This window comes from Mangifera indica, chromosome 14 (genome assembly GCF_011075055.1).
Source record: "Mangifera indica cultivar Alphonso chromosome 14, CATAS_Mindica_2.1, whole genome shotgun sequence".
Taxonomy (NCBI): Eukaryota; Viridiplantae; Streptophyta; class Magnoliopsida; order Sapindales; family Anacardiaceae; genus Mangifera; species Mangifera indica.
Window position 1 is genome coordinate 6,958,809 of NC_058150.1, and position 21,037 is coordinate 6,979,845.

General features: G+C 32.8%; 3 protein-coding genes across 9 annotated transcripts; 2 read left to right on the forward strand and 1 right to left on the reverse strand.

Moving 5' to 3' along the window:
* The first annotated feature begins 1,802 nt into the window (after positions 1-1,802).
* Positions 1,803-20,254, forward strand: LOC123195493 (G-type lectin S-receptor-like serine/threonine-protein kinase At4g03230). 4 transcript variants are annotated; one of them, XR_006497477.1, is made up of 8 exons: positions 1,804-3,293; positions 3,376-3,519; positions 3,601-3,803; positions 3,905-4,115; positions 4,219-4,456; positions 4,558-4,708; positions 4,796-5,156; positions 20,204-20,254. XR_006497477.1 is itself a non-coding variant. In XM_044609227.1 (8 exons), exons 2-8 carry the CDS (start codon positions 2,366-2,368, stop codon positions 5,096-5,098), a joined length of 2,178 nt encoding a protein of 725 aa, XP_044465162.1. In that variant the 5' UTR covers positions 1,805-1,996; positions 2,176-2,365; the 3' UTR covers positions 5,099-5,386. The 4 variants fall into 4 exon arrangements, 3 of the variants coding, with proteins under 3 accessions (XP_044465161.1, XP_044465160.1, XP_044465162.1); XM_044609227.1 differs by lacking the exon at positions 20,204-20,254 and having other exon boundaries at positions 1,805-1,996; positions 2,176-3,293; positions 4,796-5,386; XM_044609226.1 differs by lacking the exon at positions 20,204-20,254 and having other exon boundaries at positions 1,803-3,293; positions 3,604-3,803; positions 4,796-5,386.
* On the reverse strand, positions 14,639-15,539 carry LOC123195496 (G-type lectin S-receptor-like serine/threonine-protein kinase At4g03230). The gene is made up of 3 exons (XM_044609236.1): positions 15,342-15,539; positions 15,083-15,233; positions 14,639-14,996 (listed from the first exon to the last, which is right to left on the reverse strand). Exons 1-3 carry the CDS (start codon positions 15,425-15,427, stop codon positions 14,694-14,696), a joined length of 540 nt encoding a protein of 179 aa, XP_044465171.1. The 5' UTR covers positions 15,428-15,539; the 3' UTR covers positions 14,639-14,693.
* On the forward strand, positions 16,923-20,483 carry LOC123195492 (G-type lectin S-receptor-like serine/threonine-protein kinase At4g03230). 4 transcript variants are annotated; one of them, XR_006497476.1, is made up of 8 exons: positions 16,925-18,339; positions 18,422-18,565; positions 18,647-18,849; positions 18,951-19,161; positions 19,265-19,502; positions 19,606-19,756; positions 19,843-20,207; positions 20,255-20,483. XR_006497476.1 is itself a non-coding variant. In XM_044609223.1 (8 exons), exons 2-8 carry the CDS (start codon positions 17,415-17,417, stop codon positions 20,143-20,145), a joined length of 2,175 nt encoding a protein of 724 aa, XP_044465158.1. In that variant the 5' UTR covers positions 16,951-17,045; positions 17,225-17,414; the 3' UTR covers positions 20,146-20,254. The 4 variants fall into 4 exon arrangements, 3 of the variants coding, with proteins under 3 accessions (XP_044465157.1, XP_044465156.1, XP_044465158.1); XM_044609223.1 differs by lacking the exon at positions 20,255-20,483 and having other exon boundaries at positions 16,951-17,045; positions 17,225-18,339; positions 19,843-20,254; XM_044609222.1 differs by lacking the exon at positions 20,255-20,483 and having other exon boundaries at positions 16,923-18,339; positions 18,650-18,849; positions 19,843-20,254.
* The last annotated feature ends 554 nt before the right edge of the window (positions 20,484-21,037 follow it).

Genomic DNA, 21,037 nt, shown 5'->3' on the forward strand with positions numbered 1-21,037 from the left:
CTCTGCATAGATTTAAGATGCCGTGTCATTATGATTTGGATAAACATTTTAATAGCTATGTGAAGATCTGGAGGAGTCGTCTAACACATGTATTGGTTTCTAAACACTTTATGGATGTTTATTGTCACTTTCATGAAATTGTAATTCTAAAACGTGATCCCCACGAGGTTATTGAGCTCTCTTTGAAAATTTTATCACCTATTTTGTTCTCATGCCAGTATTTGACAACCCAAAAATCTAACATGACCTTATACACTCTGTGACATTAGACCTGACCACGGTTCATGAACAGGTGGTTTCGGTTCAGAACCGTCGATTCACAATTCAAAAAAATAAAAACACTGAACTAGAACTGTTACAAGACGGTTCGTAATTGGTTTGGAACCGATGGTTCCGGTTCTTCTAATTCATGACCTTGATTTATTTTTTAATTAATAATTATAATAATTAAGAATAAAAAATTAAAAAAAAGCTTAGATTTAATTTTTCAATTAAACTTTCTACGTATTCTCTTGAGATTTAGAAGAATCAAAGTCTAGGTAGTTCTATTTACTATTTTTCGAGAATGAATAAAATAAATTATATAATTAATTATGAAAGATAATAAAAAATAATAAATAAAATTAATTATAGAGATAAATTTTATAATTAATTATGAAATTGTATAATAAAAAAATAATTAAATTATAGAATTAAAATTAGAATTGATAAAAATAAAGAGGGAATTTAATTAAATTTGAGATAATTTGATTGAAAGATTGAGAGAGTATTAATAATTGAGAGAATGAGAAATGAGAGATGAGAGATTTGAAATGTTGAATAATATTTATAAGTAAAATTTTATATTAAAAAATTTAAAAAAAAAAAGCCCACCACTCATATTTTAAACATTTGCAGGACCCGGTCCCTGCAAATGTTTTAAAAGCAACCATATTTTAAAATTTTGCAGGGGACCCAGTCCCAGTAAATGTTTAAAATATGGCGGTCCCTTGCAAGCATTTGCCGGTTCATGTGAAAAAATATCGGTTTATAAATTTTTGTACCGTCAGTTCATAAACTGGCCATGAACCGACGGTTCAATGGTTTAAAAATATTAAAATCAGAATCGAACCATCAAAATCCAATTTTGATTCTAATTCGTATCGGTTTCGGTTTTGAATAGACCAGTTTCAATCTAGTTCACGGGCCAAACCGGGGACTATGTGACATACACCAAATAAAACACTTTATTTATTTCTTCAATGTCATTTTCACCCGAGCACGGCTTGAAATTCAACTTGAAGTCGCTTACAAGTGAAGAACACGCTGGTTTAAAATTGTCAATATTGAATATATTAAACACCTTTTCAATGAATCCCTCTTAAGATATGTAAAACTAATATAAATACAATTACTCCTAAAGGAAGGTGGATAAGAGTTAAAAAAATTATTTCAAAATTAAACATTAATAAATTTAAATTAATTTAACAAATAAATAAACAATTCAAGCAATAACCAAAATACAATAAATTTAAGAAGGGACAAAAAAAGGGATTGCTTAGGCAATTTATAGGGGTTCACAACTTCTTCCCAAGTCTCCTGTTGTAATTTCTTCAAAAAAAAAAAAAATCTTTGACATTTGACTAATTTGTATTTAATTGGTACACTAGCTTTTTACGGATTATGCCCTACTCATATTGGATTATGTCTTTTACAACCATTTTTTTAAGTACAAATGATCACAATAATAATGTCTATAATTAGGTTTATAAACAAATGGTTGCAGACGCGTTTCACGATGAATGACCCCACAAAATTAAAAAAGATGAAGAGATGTACAAACTTAGACGACCTTGACCTTGGTTGTCGACTACAAGTCCACTCTCACACCACATATTCAAAGTGAAATCTGCAGATCAGAGTTAACAAAATCATCTGGATGCCATTGGAATTTGAGGCCACTCTCTGTAAGTATCATTGCTCACACCCATCTATAATGAAGAGGAAGCTGGGAATGGTACGTACTCTGCTCATTTTATACCCAATTTTTTTCTGTTTTTATCTCCCATGCTGTTCTGCGAAAGATACCTTAACATTAAATGATTCCATCAGTGATCGAAAAAATGAAACTCTCATCTCAGCTAGTAAAAGATTTGAATTAGGATTTTTCACCCCGAATGGAAGCTCTGATAACAGAAGATATGTGGGAATTTGGTATATTGGGTCTAATCCAAGGAGAATTGTATGGGTTGCGAATCGATCGCCTTCACTAGATAAGCGTACAGGGGTTTTCTGCATTGCTAAAGAAGGTAAACTCGTGGTACTTGATGGAAACAACGAACCCAAATGGTCATCTGGGCTTTCAGGATCGTCTTCCTTTAAAGGGATGGTGAAGCTCTTCGATTCTGGAAACCTGGTTCTAACAAAAGAAGACAACGGCAGTTCGACTGTTGTCTGGGAAAGCTTCCGTAATCCAACTGATACATTTCTTCCTGGTATGAACATGAGTGGTAACTTTAATTTGACTGCATGGAAAAGTCATGATGACCCAGCACCAGGGAACTTTATATTCCGGAAAGATGAAGATAACGGAAACCAATACACTATTTTGAAAGACGACGACGACGACGACGAGTACTGGAGAAGTGGAGTTTCTGGAAATTTCATAAAGTCTGCTGTTTTCTCCGTTATATCATCAATGTTATCAAACTCTACAGAATCTGGCTCCGACTTAAGAAATATTTTTAAGAATTGTAGTAGTCCCAGTTGTAAAATTGCATCATCTTCAAACATCGATAGAAGTAATATGATGTTAGTTATGAATTATGATGGACAGATACAATATTTCATCCGAAATAATCAGTCAGATTCATGGCCTTTGATCTGGCGGGAACCGAGAGATAACTGCAGTGTGTTTAAATTCTGTGGAAACAACGCTATCTGCAATACCCAGAAAGAGTGCAAGTGTTTACCTAAATTTCATATGGTGTCATCTGATTATAGTCCTCAAGGGTGCCAAAGAACAACACCTCTCATATGCAACAAGCCTAGCGATGGAAACTTCTTGAAATTAGAAATGATGAAACTAGGAAAGCCAGATAAGGAGGTTGAGGCCCCAGGTGAAATTGAATGCAGAGAAAGATGTTTGAAAAAATGCGAGTGTGAAGCTTATTCGTTTGAAACACCAAATATAACAAGAAGGGACAGTAGAATAAATTACACATGCTGGCTTTGGACTGAAGCTCTCAACAATATTCAGGAGAATTACACAGATGGTGGCCGTGACATATATCTCCGTTGGCTGCCTGATTCTGGTAATCAATACCCTTTTCGTTTCTAATCACTTTCCATTCTCCATGATTTCTGAGCAAGACTAGTCAATTTTCCTTCTGGCAGTAGTAGGATCTAACAGAAAAGAGGACATTTCCGATCGAAAGTTTCGAGGGACTCTGATTGCTTTGGTGACTATGGCAAGTTTTACTGTTATGGTATGTGTCATTGCATATAGCTACATACAAAAGAAAAAGGCCAACAGACAAGGTAACCAACTAGAATCCATTTATTGAAATAATATTTAAATAGGAATGATTAAGTTACGAATAATTAATTTTTTGAATTCAGAAGAAATGCAAAGAGCTCTGGGGCTTCACTTATATAACAGTCAGATGCACGTCAGAGATCTGATAGACTCTGGCCAGTTCAGAGAGGAGGATAAAAAAGGCATAGACTTACCTTTCTTTGATTTCAGAAGCGTACTAGCTGCTACAGATAACTTCTCCGAAGCAAACAAGCTTGGGAAAGGAGGCTTTGGCCCTGTTTACAAGGTAATATTTTAATATTCAAAAGATTTATCGATACTTTTGTCACTAGTTTTTAGTCATAGATATAATAATCCATGTATTTTATAAAATAATGTACATTTCAGGGTAAGTTTTCAGGAGGTCAAGATATTGCTGTTAAGAGGCTCTCAAGTGTTTCAGGACAGGGTTTGCAGGAGTTTAAGAACGAGGTTGTGTTGATTGCTAAGCTCCAACATCGAAATCTTGTTAGAATTTTGGGCTACTGTATAGAAAGGGGCGAAAGGATTTTGCTCTATGAATACATGCCTAATAAAAGCTTAGATTTCTTTATATTCGGTCAGCCTCTAACAAGTCTAATTGTTTGCCAATAAAGCATAGTGCATTTTGATTGATACGTAGTGACCATAGTACTAATATTGGGAAATGAAAACTATTCCAGATCGTACTCTCAGCTTATTACTGGATTGGGAGACACGTTTCAATATCATTTTGGGAATTACTCGAGGACTTGTTTATCTTCACCAAGATTCTAGGTTGAGAATCATTCATAGAGATTTGAAAACCAGTAACATTCTATTGGATCATGAGATGAATCCCAAAATTTCTGATTTTGGGTTGGCGAAGATTTTTGAAGGAACACAAACAGAGGGGACCACAAATCGAGTGGTGGGAACTTAGTAAGTTACATAATTTCATCAAAGTAAAATTTTATGTTTTCCAGCATAGCTTTTCAGTTGCTGTTTTGGTTAAAAAAATAATAATAATATAATTTTTGCAGTGGTTATATGTCACCAGAGTATGCATTAGATGGATTTTTCTCAGTCAAATCCGATGTTTTTAGTTTTGGTGTGGTGGTACTTGAGATTATAAGTGGAAAAAAGAACACTGGATTCTACAATTCAGAAGAAGCTTTAAGCCTTTTAGGTTATGTAAGTAGTTTGACTTCTGCATGCTCCATTGCCTCTTTGGTCATTTTCTATTCTTACCAACTAGTAATTTTTTGAACTACTCTTCAGGCATGGAGATTGTGGCAAGAAGACAAGGCACTGGATTTAATTGACCAGAAACTGAGAGAAAGTTGGAAAACAGACGAAATATTGAAGTGCATAAATATTGGGCTCTTATGCGTGCAAGAAGACCCAGATGATCGTCCCACCATGTCCATGGTTATTGTCATGCTAGGCGGTGAAACTGTGACCCTTCCAGCTCCCAAAGCGCCAGCCTTCATTTTAAAGAGAGGAACTTTTGACATGCCTTCTTCTTCTAGCAGTAAACCAGAATCAAAGGTAGAAATAACAGTCAGTTTAGAAGGTCGGTAGACGATAGCCATGGAAACCATCATTATGCATTTCATTCTTCTCTATATATCAATCTTAGGTAACTTTTCTTTCCTTGAGTTGATCTTTCAGCAAATCGCAATATTCTACTAGATGAAGAGATAAATCCCAATTCCAAAGCGTACTGAAACTTCAAATCTATCAATTTTAATATTTTATTAGAATTGAGTTGTAAATTGAGTTGTAACACGTTCTGTAATCAGTCTCTGCACACGTCAGTTTGATTTTTATTGCAAGTTTGGTAGCATTGAAGCGACTTATTCAGCTAAACATAGACTTATAATGGGTTACAACTTATTCTGCACCATTACAATAAATAATGGCCAAAAGACCTTGTCCCACCTAAGGTTTATTATAAACCCAAACTACTACCAGTTAAATATTAAAAATTCAAACTCTCAACTTATATAGTATTAAAATTAACAGAAATAATTAGTTTTAAAAATAAAATCATTATTTGATCAGTAATATATTAAAAATAATAAAATATTATTCATTTTCTCTTACGTTTAGAAAATTAACAATTTCTTTCAATAACTAAACTTTGAAAAATTATATTTTTCTCTTGTTAGGTTTTGTTTTTTTGGCTCTCTCTTCCCCCAGCAACCTTATCTCCCTTTGGCGACAATCCTTTCTTTTCCCCCTTCTCTATCGTCTTTGTCTCTGACAAGACGTCGAAAAAGAGGGAGAAGAGAGAACTGTTGCCAAAAAGAGATTAGGTCGCTGAAGGGAGAGAGAGCCATAAAATGTAAAACCTAATAAAGAAAAAATGATTTTGAAAAGTTTAATTTTGAAAAGAAAATTGTTAATTTTCTAAACTTGAGGGGGAGGGAAGGAATATATAATATTTTATTATTTTTAATATATTACTAATTAAACGATAATTTTACTTATAAAACTAACTGTTTTTGTTAATTTTAACACCCTATAAGTAAAAGTTTGAGTTTTTAATATTTAACGGATATTAATTTGGATTTGTGATAAAGCTTGGGTGAGAATATGTCTTTTGGCCATAAATAATTGTCTATTCTAGCCAGTTGGGCCAAATCAGATTTTAAAGAAAGGAAAAAGGATAATTTTCTATCCAAATTTTAGCTTAATTTCAAAATTATACCTATAACAGATGAAAAATTCAAATATGCATTCATAAACTAATTGTCATCCAAATTTTCAGTTAGAGTCAGCAGTAAAATCGTCATTTTGTCCATAAGCCCTAAAACTTTGAAATTTTATCATTCCCCATAAGTTTTAAAAACTAACATTTCAATCCATTTTCAAAGTTTGAAAAAATTAGATTTCACCCATAGGGTTTGTTTCTTTCTCTAACCACCATCATTCTGACTAACGACTAGCGTTTTTCTACCTATCTTCCAAATCCAACCACTTTGTTGCCTAGGAGACTCGAAATTCAACTAAGAGCTTCACCTTTTTAAAAATAGTGGAAATTGGACTGTATAGTGTGTCAACTAAGAGCTTTACCTTTTTAAAAGAAAGTCAAACCAAAATGTGACTAAATATGTATAGTGAGATAAAAAGTCGCTAGATATGTACAAGGAGAAAAAAAGTTGGTCAAAATAATTAATATCCTCTTGTTTACATTACTTATATATTGAACGAGTCTAGGGATGGCAATTTGGGCCCGACTTTAGGGGCCCCGATCCTCCCCGACCCTAACGGGGAGGGGATTCTCCGATAAAAACGGGGAAAGGGGCGGGGATGGGGATAAAAAAAATCCCCGTAATCGGGGACGGGTCGGGGACGGGGATACATGTGTCCCCGCCCCTCCCCTCCCCTCCCTGCCCCGCCCTTCCCCCTAAATCTAATATATTAATATAATAATTTATAAACTATTAAGTTTTAGAAAATTTTACATTATGATTTATTAAAATTATAACTTTAATTTTACTAATTTTTGAATTATCAATTATTAGTTTTTACTAATTTCTAAACTATTAATATAATATATTAAAAAAACCTAGAATTTCATTATCATAAAATGTAAATGCACCAAATTAATTTTATTTCAACTTCAAAACTTAGTTAGTCAATCCACTAGGTTTTACACACAAAAAATAATAAATTATAAACTTAATAAAATCAATTGAAGTGAATGAAAAGTGTTAAATTTAATGTTATTATAAAATTACCCTAAATCACATACATGAAGAGCTACTAATGAAGAGATTGATTATTGCATATTGTTAGATTTTATAAAAACTTTATATTTGAACTAAAATAACAAAGAATATTTTATAGCTCTTGTAGCAAATGATAGTTTGGAAAAATATGATTTATTTTATTTATTGAAATATATAAAAAAATTAAAATTTATATTTATGGGTATGGGGAGGGGATTTTTCCCCACGGGGACGGGACGGGGATAGGGAGGGGATTTTCCTTCGCGGGGAGGGGATGGGGATTATTTTTTATCCCCGCAACGGGGACGGGGCGGGGACGGGGATTGATATCCCCTACGGGGACGGGGACGAGGATTGATATCCCCTCCCCGCCCCTCCCCATTGCCATCCCTAAACGAGTCCTTGGGTTTTTCTTGGGGTTTTATATTTATCAATCAACCAACAGACGAGAATTCTAGAAGTTTTTCTTAATTGGGGTTTTATACCAACTAGCTATTAATATCTTTTCTTAGGGTGACTGTAGACTTAGCTAGGCGCTCGTTTGGCTCATGAATCGAACCGAAACTGGCCCGTCTTAAATCAGAACTGGAACCAAAACCGAAATTTAAAGGTTTGGTTCCAATTTTTTTATTTTTAAACTGTTAAACTGCTGGTTCATAATCGGTTCATAAACCGACGGTTTAAAGCCTTGTGAACTGACAGTATTAAATTTTTTTTATTTTTAAAAATTTAAAAAGAACCAAATAGTCCCCTACATATCCCTGCAAAATGCAGGGACAACCCCTGCATTTTTAGCTTTTGTAGGGGATGTCCCCTGCATAATTGTACAATTTCATTTCCCCACCTTTTTTTTTTTTTTAATTTTTTCAAAATTTCTTCTATAAATATTCTCTCAATCTCTCAACTCTCTTATGCAATCTTTCAAACTCTCTCATTTATTCTCATTTCTTATTCTCTCAATTCTCAATACTCTCTCAATCTTTCAAACTCATTTTCTCAAATTCAATTAAATTCTTTCTTTATTTTTTATTAATTACAATTTTAATTTATATTATACAATTCATAATTAATTATATAATTAATTTTATTTATTATCAAAAAAGGAAAGTAGTGAAAATTCTTCAGGTAATAGGAGATTTTGTCAATATTCATATATATCAAATGTGAATAAAAATCAATTTATAGAAGATTTTTCAATACAAGAAAGTGAAAGTTAATATGTAGAGGTAAAACAATAGTCAAGATAGTGGAGATGAATGATAAGGTAAGGGGGTACTACCAGCTATCGGATTCAAGTGACCGTTCTATAACGGTTCCGATTCAAGTTCTTTTTTTTTTGAACTGTGAACCGACGGTTTTGAATTGAAACCACCGGTTCATGAACTGTAGCCAGGATTAGGTGACTGGATAACTTACTTTACTGTCCTTGATTTAGGAAAAAAATATGTTCATTTTGATGAAATTCATTGCTCCATTTCCTCGATTTTTTTCCTTCTTTATTGAAACAAAAATGTTGTATAACATTTAATTATAAGGTGTCTTTTTCCTTCCTTCCGTCTTTATTGAAACAAAAATGTAGTATAAAGTTTAATTATAATGTGTCGTTTTTCTTAAATACAGTGAGCTCACATGGCTCATGAGCCGCTCAGCTCCACAACCTAAGTTTGTGAATTTTAATATATATTATTCGAACTTAAGCTCAAGTTTGTATTTGATAAACTCGTTTTGGGTTTGTTTAAATCAAACTTAAACTAAAACAAACTCAGTTTAAATATAATATTAATCGGTATCAATAAATAGGACTAAAAATAATATCAAATATAAGACATGTTTCATTTCCGATAAATAAAAATAACATTATATCAAAAGAATATTATATCAAAAGATAACGATCATAACAATTCCGTAAATATAGGAATAATATTATATTAAAAGAAAAGTATTAATATATTGTCATATCTTGAAGATAAGATTCGAATTTTCAAATTATGATCACATAATGCCACATATATGCACAAAACACAGTAAAAACAGAAACTAAGACATGTTATTATAATTGTTCATGGTTTGACAATTACATTTAGAATCTCCCCTTTTGGAAAATCTAAAAACAAAGTTTGTATTAAATCTAAAGCAACAGTCTTGCACTACAAAACAGATCAAAATGCAAACAGGCAAAAGATCAGGTTCAACAAAATATAACAGTTAAATTTCACTTGTAATAAATATGAAACATGAAAAAACATATGCAACAAAAAGAACCGAAGTATTGTCCATTGGACACAAAAGCAATTCAAACAAGAATCGAGAAAAATTTTAAATTTAAAAAGCAAGTCTGGCCGAGTTTTGTCATCGTACAAAAATCATCCAAAAAGAAAAAAAAATCCCTTAAGAACATAAACTCCCAATGAAGAGGCTACTTTGCTACTCCCCATCTTTGACATAGATTTTTTGAAAGACCACATGCTTCTTAAAAAGAACTCTCCTCAAATCTCATTGACATGGAAACACCAACAGTTTTAAAATGAAATGCCATGGAAATGAGAAGAATGTGATCATACGTGGAAGCGAATGTGAGCACAAATAAGCATGAAACTATTTAAGCTTTAACACTCCAAATCAAGTTGAACATAAACAAAAGAATTCAAACTGGCATGCCAGTAAAAATTAAAAAACACAATAACAAAACATGATACAACAATTGATTACATAACCAAAATAATAAGCTCTAGAGGATCGAATGTAATAGGAACAAGTACGTACAATTGAAGTTTCAATTTGTAAGTAACTCAAATATGTCTTGAGCTCTATTAGGTAGGCTGTAGAAGTTCCTCACCTTATCCTTGTAAGGTGCATCCAAATCAGGCTTATGATGGTTAATTGTAGGAAAGAGTGAGTGTACTTAGAATCGGATAGAAAAAAGAAAAGAAAAGAAAAGAAAACACCTAGCCCTACTCGTTATCCTAAATTTCTTGTTTTATAGGTATGGGATGAAGAAATATTTTTTCAGCCAATTGCCCTTGTTGTCTCTTTTATTGGTGATCCCTTTCGAGTCTTTCTCTATATATTTGGACAAGAATAAGAAGTCATCCTCTGTAGGATACTTCTTCAACATGTGGATATGGACGAGCTCTTACAAGGTGGACTTGTCTAGCTCTTGCTCCATTTATGCAATGTACATTTCAATGATGCATTGGTACACATTAGGTGATAGCTGAAAAGAAGTAACATTAAAGTATTTAGGAACAACTTGCACATATGGTTGTAGGGGAAGTGTTACCCCACAAAACATAATTACATTTGAGAAAACAATCCATCCTAGAGGAGGGGCATGAAATGGATAGTTGTTTGGTTCTCGTAGTTCAATGGAGATACATAAGTAGTCTATTATACACTCTAGATCTATTAACCTTATGATCAAAATAGATGTTAGACCACTGTCATGTCCTAATTGAGGAGCACTCCCATTATCTTCAAATGACATCATTGTTATAAAAGCTAGATGATGAAGATTTAACTTTACAGAGACACTTGATTTGCTCAACTTGATCCCTAATAGGTTAAACCCTTTTAGGTTAAGTCCTAATCATTACATGGGTTGGTTGGTCTTGTCTATCTATGTTCCCAAGCAAGGGACTTTGGTTACTTTAATAGGAGACCTCTAAGTCTATTACGTAGAGTTGGACCTCATTGTTGGCTAAGTTGGATCTACTCATGGATGAAATCTCAAAACAAGAGCAAGTATCCATGAACATGCTACTTTAAATCATTTCTCATGTTTGTTTGTGTCTATTAAAGTATCTACTTGCTACTTGCCTTCAATCCTATGAGTTCAACCAATGACTAATTATAGGCTTAATAGCAACTAATTCTACCTATGGATTTTGCTCGCATCTAAATAAACCAAATTTTAATGTTGAAACCCTAAAAACATATTTCTACCTTACATTATTGGCTAACCCTATCAATTTATCCAGAATTCATACTCAAAGACAAAGCAAGCGAGGAAATACAGAGTACAAGCCCAAGGAGATTTACCTTATCAATGGTATATGAAAAGAATGCACTGGCTTGAGTTCATTGAAGATTGGAAAAGTTTAGGCTTTTTTCAAAAATCAAGAATTCTTTTGGAAAGCTCAAGAGTATAAAAATTTTGAAGTTGACAAATTTTAAGGTAAAAGATATGAAAATTGGTTTTCTTCAAGGTATTTATAGATGAGTAGGGATTGAACATGAAATTTCAAGTTAAGTTGATCACACATGTCAACCATTTAGCGCAGTATTCAAGTTTTACTTAACATAAACCAAGAAAACAATTTGAGCCATCTTGAAACACGTTTAAAGCATAAGTATTGTTTCAGTCTCATGTTGTGGGCAAGAATCTCAAACGTCCACATGTCATTCATCTATACACAAAGGTGATTAGTTTTTAAAGCCTACTAGAACTCTATAAATTGGGGCCAATTATGGTGTATTGTTATGCAATGAGACTTTTTCTTACGAGAAATGCATCAAAGAAGTGTCTAACCACAACATGATTGAGTATTCAACTATGCTAGCAGCATGTAGTGACTAAACACACCATCTACAAGGAGGATGACTAAATATGTGAATATCAATGCTTCTATCCAAAAACAAAGCAAATGATGAGGCTTAACAATTCCACAAATCACTTAACTACATTCCTTCTCGATCTCTTACATTAACATAATAACATTCCATTTGTGTCACTTATTTCTTCAAATAGCATAATTAATGGATTTCTTTAAACATCAAGATTTGATGTCAAATCTAAGAGTATCTTTTGAAAGATTGAACGACGTAAAAGGGGACTGAATCAGGTTTTTAAAATTATTTATACCAATATACTAGATTAATGCAATTAATACTACTTAATGAATGTTGACTAATTTTTAATGTAATATATATAAATGTCAAGAGTTGATTTAAATAATTAATGTAGACAAGATAACATATACCATATAAAATAAAAGGTAAATGGATTAGAAAAACAAACACATGATATATAGTGATTCGATGTAACCAGACCTACATCCACTCTTTTAAGTTATTTGTCTTGGAGTATTCCACTAATTTTGGGTTAACAAAACCCTAACTAAGTGTTTCTTCACAATACAAATAACTTCTAATGTGTTGTTAATCTTATAAGAACTAGAACTCTATTTATCTCTCTAATTGGCCTCAACAGGAGTGAAATTCACTCTTTTCCAGCACAAATTTGTATGAAAGTGAAATTCAAAACTCTTTCAAAGAATGTACATGAAAATTCAAACTTAATACAACCCAAAATATATGTATTCAAGAAAGTAAATGAGTAAGAGTTTGATCAAAGAAAAAAATTTGCAAGTGAATAGCTCAAGAATGTTTTACTCTAAAATGTATGAAAATTTTAGCTTGCCAAAGTCATTCCAAAGTGAATTTGATTGAGTTTATATAGAGAGAAATAAAGAAACTAGTTGTTATAATTTTCTAGAAAACTCATAATTTGATTGATAAGATATATTTCCGTCAATTGTATATGTTGTAACACTAAACGTTAGAAAATTTATTGCCCGATTCAGTCAACTTGAAGAAATCTAGTCAATCATATTTTTGAAAACTGAAATATATGGTTTCTAGATAATTTGATAGCCATTAATTGAAAATTTTCACTGGTGAATTTGATTAATCAAATTTTATTACATTTTGTCCCTTAAAGTTTTGAAAAAAATTGTAATTTTCCCCTTAAAACTTTGAAAAGTGATAATTTGACTAATTTCGGAAAACTCTTTCAAAATTAACTTTAAGATATGAAATTTTATTCTACAAACTTCATAATTTCATATGAGTTATACGAATTTGATAAAAATCGACTTAATTCAATAACTTTGAAAAATGATAAATTAACCCAAAAATTTGAAAGATATGAAAAATATAAATTTAACCAAATTCTGGAAAACTTATTGAAATCCAAATTTGAGATATTTTAGTTCATAAAGCTTCATAATTTCAAATAGGTTATTAAAATTTGACAAAAATTGGTTTAATTCATCAAGTTAAAAAATAACACTTTAACCCCAAAGTGTGAAAATTATAAAATCAAATTTTTTAGAGAACTTTCACATTTAAATAAATATTCTAATCAAAACTAATACTTCAAGATTACAAAAATCATCTATATAAACTTGAATTTTTTTTCAAATTTTCAAGAATTCTTCATTTAAGTTTTGTTTTTGATTTTTCACTTTGATCATCCTTCAAATGCATTAGGTGAATTTTTACATTCTAAATCTCATACTTAAGTAACAGCATTAATTAATATGTTTAAGGACATATTAGTCTATTATCGTCAAGATAACAACATAAGGGATTCTTGAGCCAACATATCTATTTTCAATTATATAATTACACAATACTTTGTTTCTCTTGCTCTATAAATAATAGAATTATATAGAGCAGAGTAATTACATTTTGTATTCTCATATTGTTATTCCACTAAAATCATTCCAGAAAAGTTAATAATATAACAATAAGTATAGATTTCTAATTGATAAGTTGAACCTTTTTAAACATTTATTGTGTTTTCTAATATTTATGTATAATTATATCACTAATTTTACGTACTTTTTATCAATGGATTTTTATCTATCAACAACAAGACTATCACGAGTTAGTGGAAAGTTGGGGCATTGGTGAATTTTCATTTTCTTCAATCTAGGTCAAGGTCTTCTTATTTTGTCTATGTGTTTCTTATGGTCCTAAAAGCTTGAAACGAAGGTTGTTTTTGACTATAACCATGGGAGCATTTATAAGCATCTTTTTGTGGAAGCACCCAAAGATATCTATCAGGACCACAACATAACTCCGTATGAGCGTATGCAACACACTACAGACGGAGAGCCTTATTTCGCTTCACCAAAATTTTTATGAGTGAGAGTTCCTGTGTGTGCCATGTTTATTCTCATACAGGTTGACAACTCTAGTACCAATGAGATAGAATAGACTATTATATTTTGTAGTGGTATAAAATAAATTTTAATGATTATTTTTTTACATAATTTACTTTATAAATTTAGTTGTAACTCGTTATAAGCCTATGTTTAGCTGAATAAGTCGCTTCAAGCTACCAAAATGGCAATTAAAATCAAATTGACATGAGCAGAGACTGATTACAAAACAAGTGACAACTCAATTTATATCTCCATTTTATATTCTAAATAATATTAAAATTGATAGATTTGAGGTTTTAATATGCTTGGGAATTGGGATTTTTCTCTTCATGTAATAAAATATTGCGATCTGCTGATAGATCAACTTGAAGGGAAGAAAAGTTATCAAAATGCTTCCTATAGATTCCATGAATTGAAATGCAAAAAAATTAACCAAGAATGATATATAGAGAAGGATGAAATGCATAATAATGGTTTTCTTGGCTATGTCTACCGACCTTCTAAACTGACTGTAATTTCTAAGTTTGTTTCTGGTTTACTGCTGGAAGAAGAAGGCATGCCAAGTAGTCGTCTTTTTAAAATGAAGGCTGGTGGTTTGGGAGTTGGAAGGGTCACAGTTTCACCGCCTAACATGACAATAACCATGGACATGGTGGGACGATCATCTGGGTCTTCTCGCACGCATAAGAGCCCAATATTTATGCACTTCAATATTTCGTCTGTTTTCCAACTTTCTCTGAGTTTCTGGTCAATTAAATCCAGTGCCTTGTCTTCTCGCCACAATCTCCATGCCTGAAGAGTAGTTAAAAAAATTACGAGTTGGTAAGAAGAGAAAATGACCAAAGAGGCAATGGGTATGCAGAAGTCAGACTACTTACATAACCTAGAAGGCTTAAAGCTTCTTCTGAATTGAAGAATCCAGTGTTCTTTTTTCCACTTATAATCTCAAGTACCACCACACCAAAACTAAAAACATCGGATTTGACTGAGAAAAATCCATTTAATGCATATTCCGGGGACATATAACTACTGCAAAAATTGTATTATTATTATTACTATTTTTTTAACTGAAACGGGGAACTGAAAGGCTATGCTGGAAAACATAAAATTTTACTTTGATGAAATTATATAACTTACTAAGTTCCCACCACTCGATTTGTGATCCCCTTTGTTTGTGTTCCTTCAAAAATCTTTGCCAACCCAAAAGAAATTTTGGGATTCATCTTATGATCTAATAAAATGTTATTGGTTTTCAAATCTCTGTGAATGATTCTCAACCTAGAATCTTGGTGAAGATAGGCAAGTCTTGAAGCAATTCTTAAAATGATATTTAAGCGTGTCTCCCAATCTAGTAAAACACTGAGAGTACGATCTGGAAGAGTTTTCATTTCCCAATATTAGTACTATGGTCACTTTGTATCAATCAAAATACGCTATGGTTTATTGGCAAACAATTAGATTTGTTAGAGGCTGACCAAATATAAAGAAATCTAAGCTTTTATTAGGCGTGCATTCATAGAGCAAAATCCTTTCGCCGCCTTCTATACGGTAGCCCAAAATTCTAACAAGATTTCGATGTTGGAGCTTAGCAATCAACACAACCTCATTCTTAACTCCTCCAAACCCTGTCCTGAAACACTTGAAAGCCTCTTAACAGCAATATCTTGATCTCCTGAAAACTTACTCTGGAATGTACATTATTTTATAAAATACATGGATTATTATACTTATGACTAAAAACTAGAGGCAAAAGTATTGATAGATCTTGTGAATGTTAATATGTTACCTTGTAAACTGGGCCAAATCCTCCTTTCCCAAGCTTGTTTGCTTCAGAGAAGTTATCTGTAGCAGCTAGTATGCTTCCGAAATCAAAGAAAGGTAAGTCTATGCCTTTTTTATCCTCCTCTGTGAACTGGCGAGAGTCTATCAGATCTCTGACATGCCTCTGACTGTCATATAAGGAAAGCCCCACCGCTATTTGCATGTCTTCTGGTTTCAAATTATTAATTAATTCCTAAAGGAGGGTGAATAAGAGTTTAAAAAATTATTTCAAAATTAAACCTTAATAAATTTAAATTAATTCAACAAATAAATAAACAATTTAAGCAATAACCAAAATAAAATAAATTTAAAAAGAGACAAGAAAAGTAATTGTTTAGTCAATTTATAGTGGTTCACAACTTCTTTCCAAGTCTCTTATGTCAATTTCTTTTAAAAAAATCTTTGAAATTTAATTAATTCGTATTTAATCGTTGCCCTAATTTTTTAGTGATTATGCCTTAGTTATATAGAATTTTGTTTTTTATAATCATTTTTTTTAGTACAAATGATCACAATAATTATGTCTATAATTATGTTTATATACAAATGGTCACACACACGTTTCACGAGAAATGGGTTTTAGAGCCAGGAGTGAATAAGACTTTAGTAAAAAGTATGAGTTTTGAGCAACTAAACTTCTTTAGTTTCAACCCATACTCATCATCACAAAGGTTGTAAAAAGAGACATAAGAGGAATGCCCAACACAGAAAAAAGAATTACCTATCTTGATTAAAAGGTCCATAGCCATAACTTCATGCCCATTTGTTTTTTATGTACGAAACCGGGTCATAAGGGCAATCTTGAAGGACCACACAAAATGAAAAAAGATAAAGAGATGTACAAACTTAGACGACCGTGACCTTGGTTGTCAACTACAGGTCCACTCTCACACCATATATTCAAAGTGAAACATGCAGATCAGAGTTAACAAAATCATCTGGATGCCATTAGAATTTGTGGCCACTCTCCGTAACTATAATTGCTTACACCCATCTATAATGAAGAGGAAGCTGGGAATGGTGCGTACTCTGCTCATTTTATACACAATTCTTTTCTGTTTTAATCTTCCATTCTGTTCTGCGAAAGATACCTTAACATTAAAAGATTCCATCAGTGATCGAAAAAATGAAACTCTCATCTCAGCTAGTGAAAGATTTGAATTAGGATTTTTCACCCCTAATGGAAGCTCTGATAACAGAAGATATGTGGGAATTTGGTATATTAGGTCTAATCCAAGGAGAATTGTATGGGTTGCAAATCGATCGCCTCCACTAGATAAGCGTACAGGGGCTTTTTGCATTGCTGAAGATGGTAACCTCGTGGTACTTGATGGAAACAACGAATCCAAATGGACAACTCAGCTTCCAGGAGGGTCTTCCTTTAAAGGGATGGTAAAGCTCTTAGATTCTGGAAACCTGGTTCTAACAAAAGAAGACAACGGCAATTCGACTGTTGTCTGGGAAAGCTTCCGTAATCCAACTGATACATTTCTTCCTGGTATGAACATGGATAGTAACTTTAAGTTCACTGCATGGAAAAGTCATGATGACCCAGCACCAGGGAACTTTATATTCCGGAAAGATGAAGAAGACGAAAACCAATACACTATTATTAAAGATGACGACGACGACTTGTACTGGAAAAGTGGAGTTTCTGGAAATTTCATAAAGTCTGCTGTTTTCCCTCTTATATCATCAATGTTATCAAACTCTGCAGAATCTGGCTCCGACTTAAGAAATACTTTTAAGAATTGTAGTAGTCCCAGTTGTAAAATTGCATCATCTTCAAACATCGATAGAAGTAATATGATGTTAGTTATGAATTATGATGGACAGATACAATATTTCATCCGAAATAATCAGTCAGTTTCATGGCTTTTGATCTGGTGGGAACCGAGAGATAAGTGCAGTGTGTTTAAAGCCTGTGGAAACAACGCTATCTGCAATAGCCAGACAGAGTGCAAGTGTTTACCAAAATTTGATATTGTGACACCTGGTGATTTTTCTCAAGGGTGCCGAAGAAGAACACCTCTAAAATGCAACGAGTCTAGCAATGGAAACTTCTCGAAATTAGAAATGATGAAACTGGGAAAGCCAGATAAGGAGGTTAAGGCCCCAAATGAAACTGGATGCAGAGAAATATGTTTGGAGAAATGCCTGTGTCAAGCTTATTCGTTTGAAACACCAAATATAACAAGAAGGGACAGTAGAATAAATTCCACATGCTGGCTTTGGATTGAAGATCTCAACAATATTCAGGAGAATTACACAGATGGTGGCCGTGACATATATCTCCGTTGGCTGCCTGATTCAGGTAATTAATACCCTGTTCGTTTCTAATCACTTTCCATTCTCCATGATTTCTGAGCGAGACTAGTCAATTTTCCTTCTGGCAGTAGTAGGATCTAACAGAAAAGAGGACATTTCCGATCGAAAGTTTCGAGGGACTCTGATTGCTTTGGTGACTATGGCAAGTTTTACTGTTATGGCATGCGTCATTGCATATAGCTACATACAAAAGAAAAAGGCCAACAGACAAGGTAACCAACTAGAATCCATTTATTCAAATAATACTTAAATAGGACTGATTAAGTTACGAATAATTAATTTTTTGAATTCAGAAGAAATGCAAAGAGCTCTGGGGCTTCACTTATATAACAGTCAGATGCACGTCAGAGATTTGATAGACTCTGGCCAGTTCAGAGAGGAGGATAAAAAAAGCATAGACTTACCTTTCTTTGATTTCAGAAGCGTACTAGCTGCTACAGATAACTTCTCCGAAGCAAACAAGCTTGGGAAAGGAGGCTTTGGCCCTGTTTACAAGGTAATATTTTAATATTCAAAAGATTTATCGATACTTTTGTCACTAGTTTTTAGTCATAAATATAATAATCCATGTATTTTATAAAATAATATACATTTCAGGGTAAGTTTTCAGGAGGTCAAGATATTGCTGTTAAGAGGCTCTCAAGTGTTTCAGGACAGGGTTTGCAGGAGTTTAAGAACGAGGTTGTGTTGATTGCTAAGCTCCAACATCGAAATCTTGTTAGAATTTTGGGCTACTGTATAGAAGGGGGCGAAAGGATTTTGCTCTATGAATACATGCCTAATAAAAGCTTAGATTTCTTTATATTCGGTCAGCCTCTAACAAGTCTAATTGTTTGCCAATAAAGCATAGTGCATTTTGATTGATACGTAGTGACCATAGTACTAATATTGGGAAATGAAAACTATTTCAGATCGTACTCTCAGCGTATTACTGGATTGGGAGACACGCTTCAATATCATTTTGGGAATTGCTCGAGGACTTGTCTATCTTCACCAAGATTCTAGGTTGAGAATTATTCATAGAGATTTGAAAACCAGTAACATTCTATTAGATCATGAGATGAATCCCAAAATTTCTGATTTTGGGTTGGCAAAGATTTTTGAAGGAACACAAACAGAGGGGACCACAAATCGAGTGGTGGGAACTTAGTAAGTTGCATAATTTCATCAAAGTAAAATTTTATGTTTTCCAGCATATCTTTTCAGTTGCCCGTTTTAGTTAAAAAAAATAATAATAATATAATTTTTGTAGTGGTTATATGTCCCCAGAGTATGCATTAGATGGATTTTTCTCAGTCAAATCCGATGTTTTTAGTTTTGGTGTGGTGGTACTTGAGATTATAAGTGGAAAAAAGAACACTGGATTCTACAATTCAGAAGAAGCTTTAAGCCTTTTAGGTTATGTAAGTAGTCTGACTTCTGCATGCCCATTGCCTCTTTGGTCATTTTCTACTCTTACCAACTAGTAATTTTTTGAACTACTCTTCAGGCATGGAGATTGTGGCAAGAAGACAAGGCACTGGATTTAATTGACCAGAAACTGAGAGAAAGTTGGAAAACAGACGAAATATTGAAGTGCATAAATATTGGGCTTTTGTGCGTGCAAGAAGACCCAGATGATCGTCCCACCATGTCCATGGTTATTGTCATGCTAGGTGGTGAAACCGTGACCCTTCCAGCTCCCAAAGCACCAGCCTTCATTTTAAAGAGAGGAATTTTTGGCATGCCTTCTTCTTCTAGCAGTAAACTAGAATCAAAGGTAGAAATAACAGTCAGTTTAGACGGTCGGTAGACGATAGCCATAGGAACCATCATTATGCATTTCATTCTTCTCTATGTATCAATCTTAGATAAATTTTTTGTGCATCAATTAATGGAATCTATAGGAAGCTGTTTGATAACTTTTCTTTCCTTGAGTTGATCTTTCAGCAAATCGCAATATTCTACTAGATGAAGAGAAAAATCCCAATTCCAAAGCGTACTGAAACTTCAAATCCATCAATTTTAATATTTTATTAGTAGGTGATGGAGATCTAAATTGAGTTGTAACACGTTCTGTAATCAGTCTCTGCACACGTCAATTTGATTTTTATTGCAAGTTTGGTAGCATTGAAGCGACTTATTCAGCTAGACGTAGACTTATAACGGGTTACAACTCATTCTGCACCACTACAATAAATAATGGCCAAAAGACCTTGTCCCACCCAAGGTTTATTATAAACCTAAATTGATATCAGATAAGTATTAAAAATTCTAAATCTTATTTATATAGTGTTAAAATTAATAAAAACAGTTAGTTTTAAAAATAAAATCATTAGTTAATTAGTAATATATTAAAATAATAAAATATGATTTATTTTCTCTTAAGTTTGAAAAATTAATAAGAGAAATTATAAAAAAATGGCCAAAATACTCCCCCACTAAGCAAAAATGCCCAAAACCACTATTCCTAAGCAAGAATGCCGATGAATTTTTTTAAAATACCAAAATTACCCTTCCCCTCATTTATATAAACCCTCCTCACTCATTATGAGGGGTTAAATAAAATTTTATTAAAATTAGAGGGGTATTTTGATATTAAACATTGTAAGAGCATTATAAATTTCTCAATGAATTTTTAGATTGTTGTCGAAGAATTCTGAAGAATTTTTTGTATTTTTCAGATTTTCGAATAATTTTTCGAT

What these genes read in the sequence shown, in the direction of transcription:
- LOC123195493 (XM_044609225.1), top strand. Translation starts at nt 1,919, where the DNA reads ATGCCATTGGAATTTGAGGCCACTCTCTGTAAGTATCATTGCTCACAC. An exon ending in GCTTTGGCCCTGTTTACAAG is followed by an intron (nt 3,804 to 3,904) that starts GTAATATTTTAA and finishes TGTACATTTCAG; the next exon opens with GGTAAGTTTTCAGGAGGTCA. An exon ending in AATCGAGTGGTGGGAACTTA is followed by an intron (nt 4,457 to 4,557) that starts GTAAGTTACATA and finishes TAATTTTTGCAG; the next exon opens with TGGTTATATGTCACCAGAGT.
- LOC123195496 (XM_044609236.1), bottom strand. Translation starts at nt 15,427, where the DNA reads ATGAATCCCAAAATTTCTTTTGGGTTGGCAAAGATTTTTGAAGGAACA. An exon ending in AATCGAGTGGTGGGAACTTA is followed by an intron (nt 15,234 to 15,341) that starts GTAAGTTATATA and finishes CAATTTTTGCAG; the next exon opens with TAGTTATATGTCCCCGGAAT. An exon ending in CTTTAAGCCTTCTAGGTTAT is followed by an intron (nt 14,997 to 15,082) that starts GTAAGTAGTCTG and finishes ACTACTCTTCAG; the next exon opens with GCATGGAGATTGTGGCGAGA.
- LOC123195492 (XM_044609221.1), top strand. Translation starts at nt 16,938, where the DNA reads ATGCAGATCAGAGTTAACAAAATCATCTGGATGCCATTAGAATTTGTG. An exon ending in GCTTTGGCCCTGTTTACAAG is followed by an intron (nt 18,850 to 18,950) that starts GTAATATTTTAA and finishes TATACATTTCAG; the next exon opens with GGTAAGTTTTCAGGAGGTCA. An exon ending in CTTAGATTTCTTTATATTCG is followed by an intron (nt 19,162 to 19,264) that starts GTCAGCCTCTAA and finishes AAACTATTTCAG; the next exon opens with ATCGTACTCTCAGCGTATTA.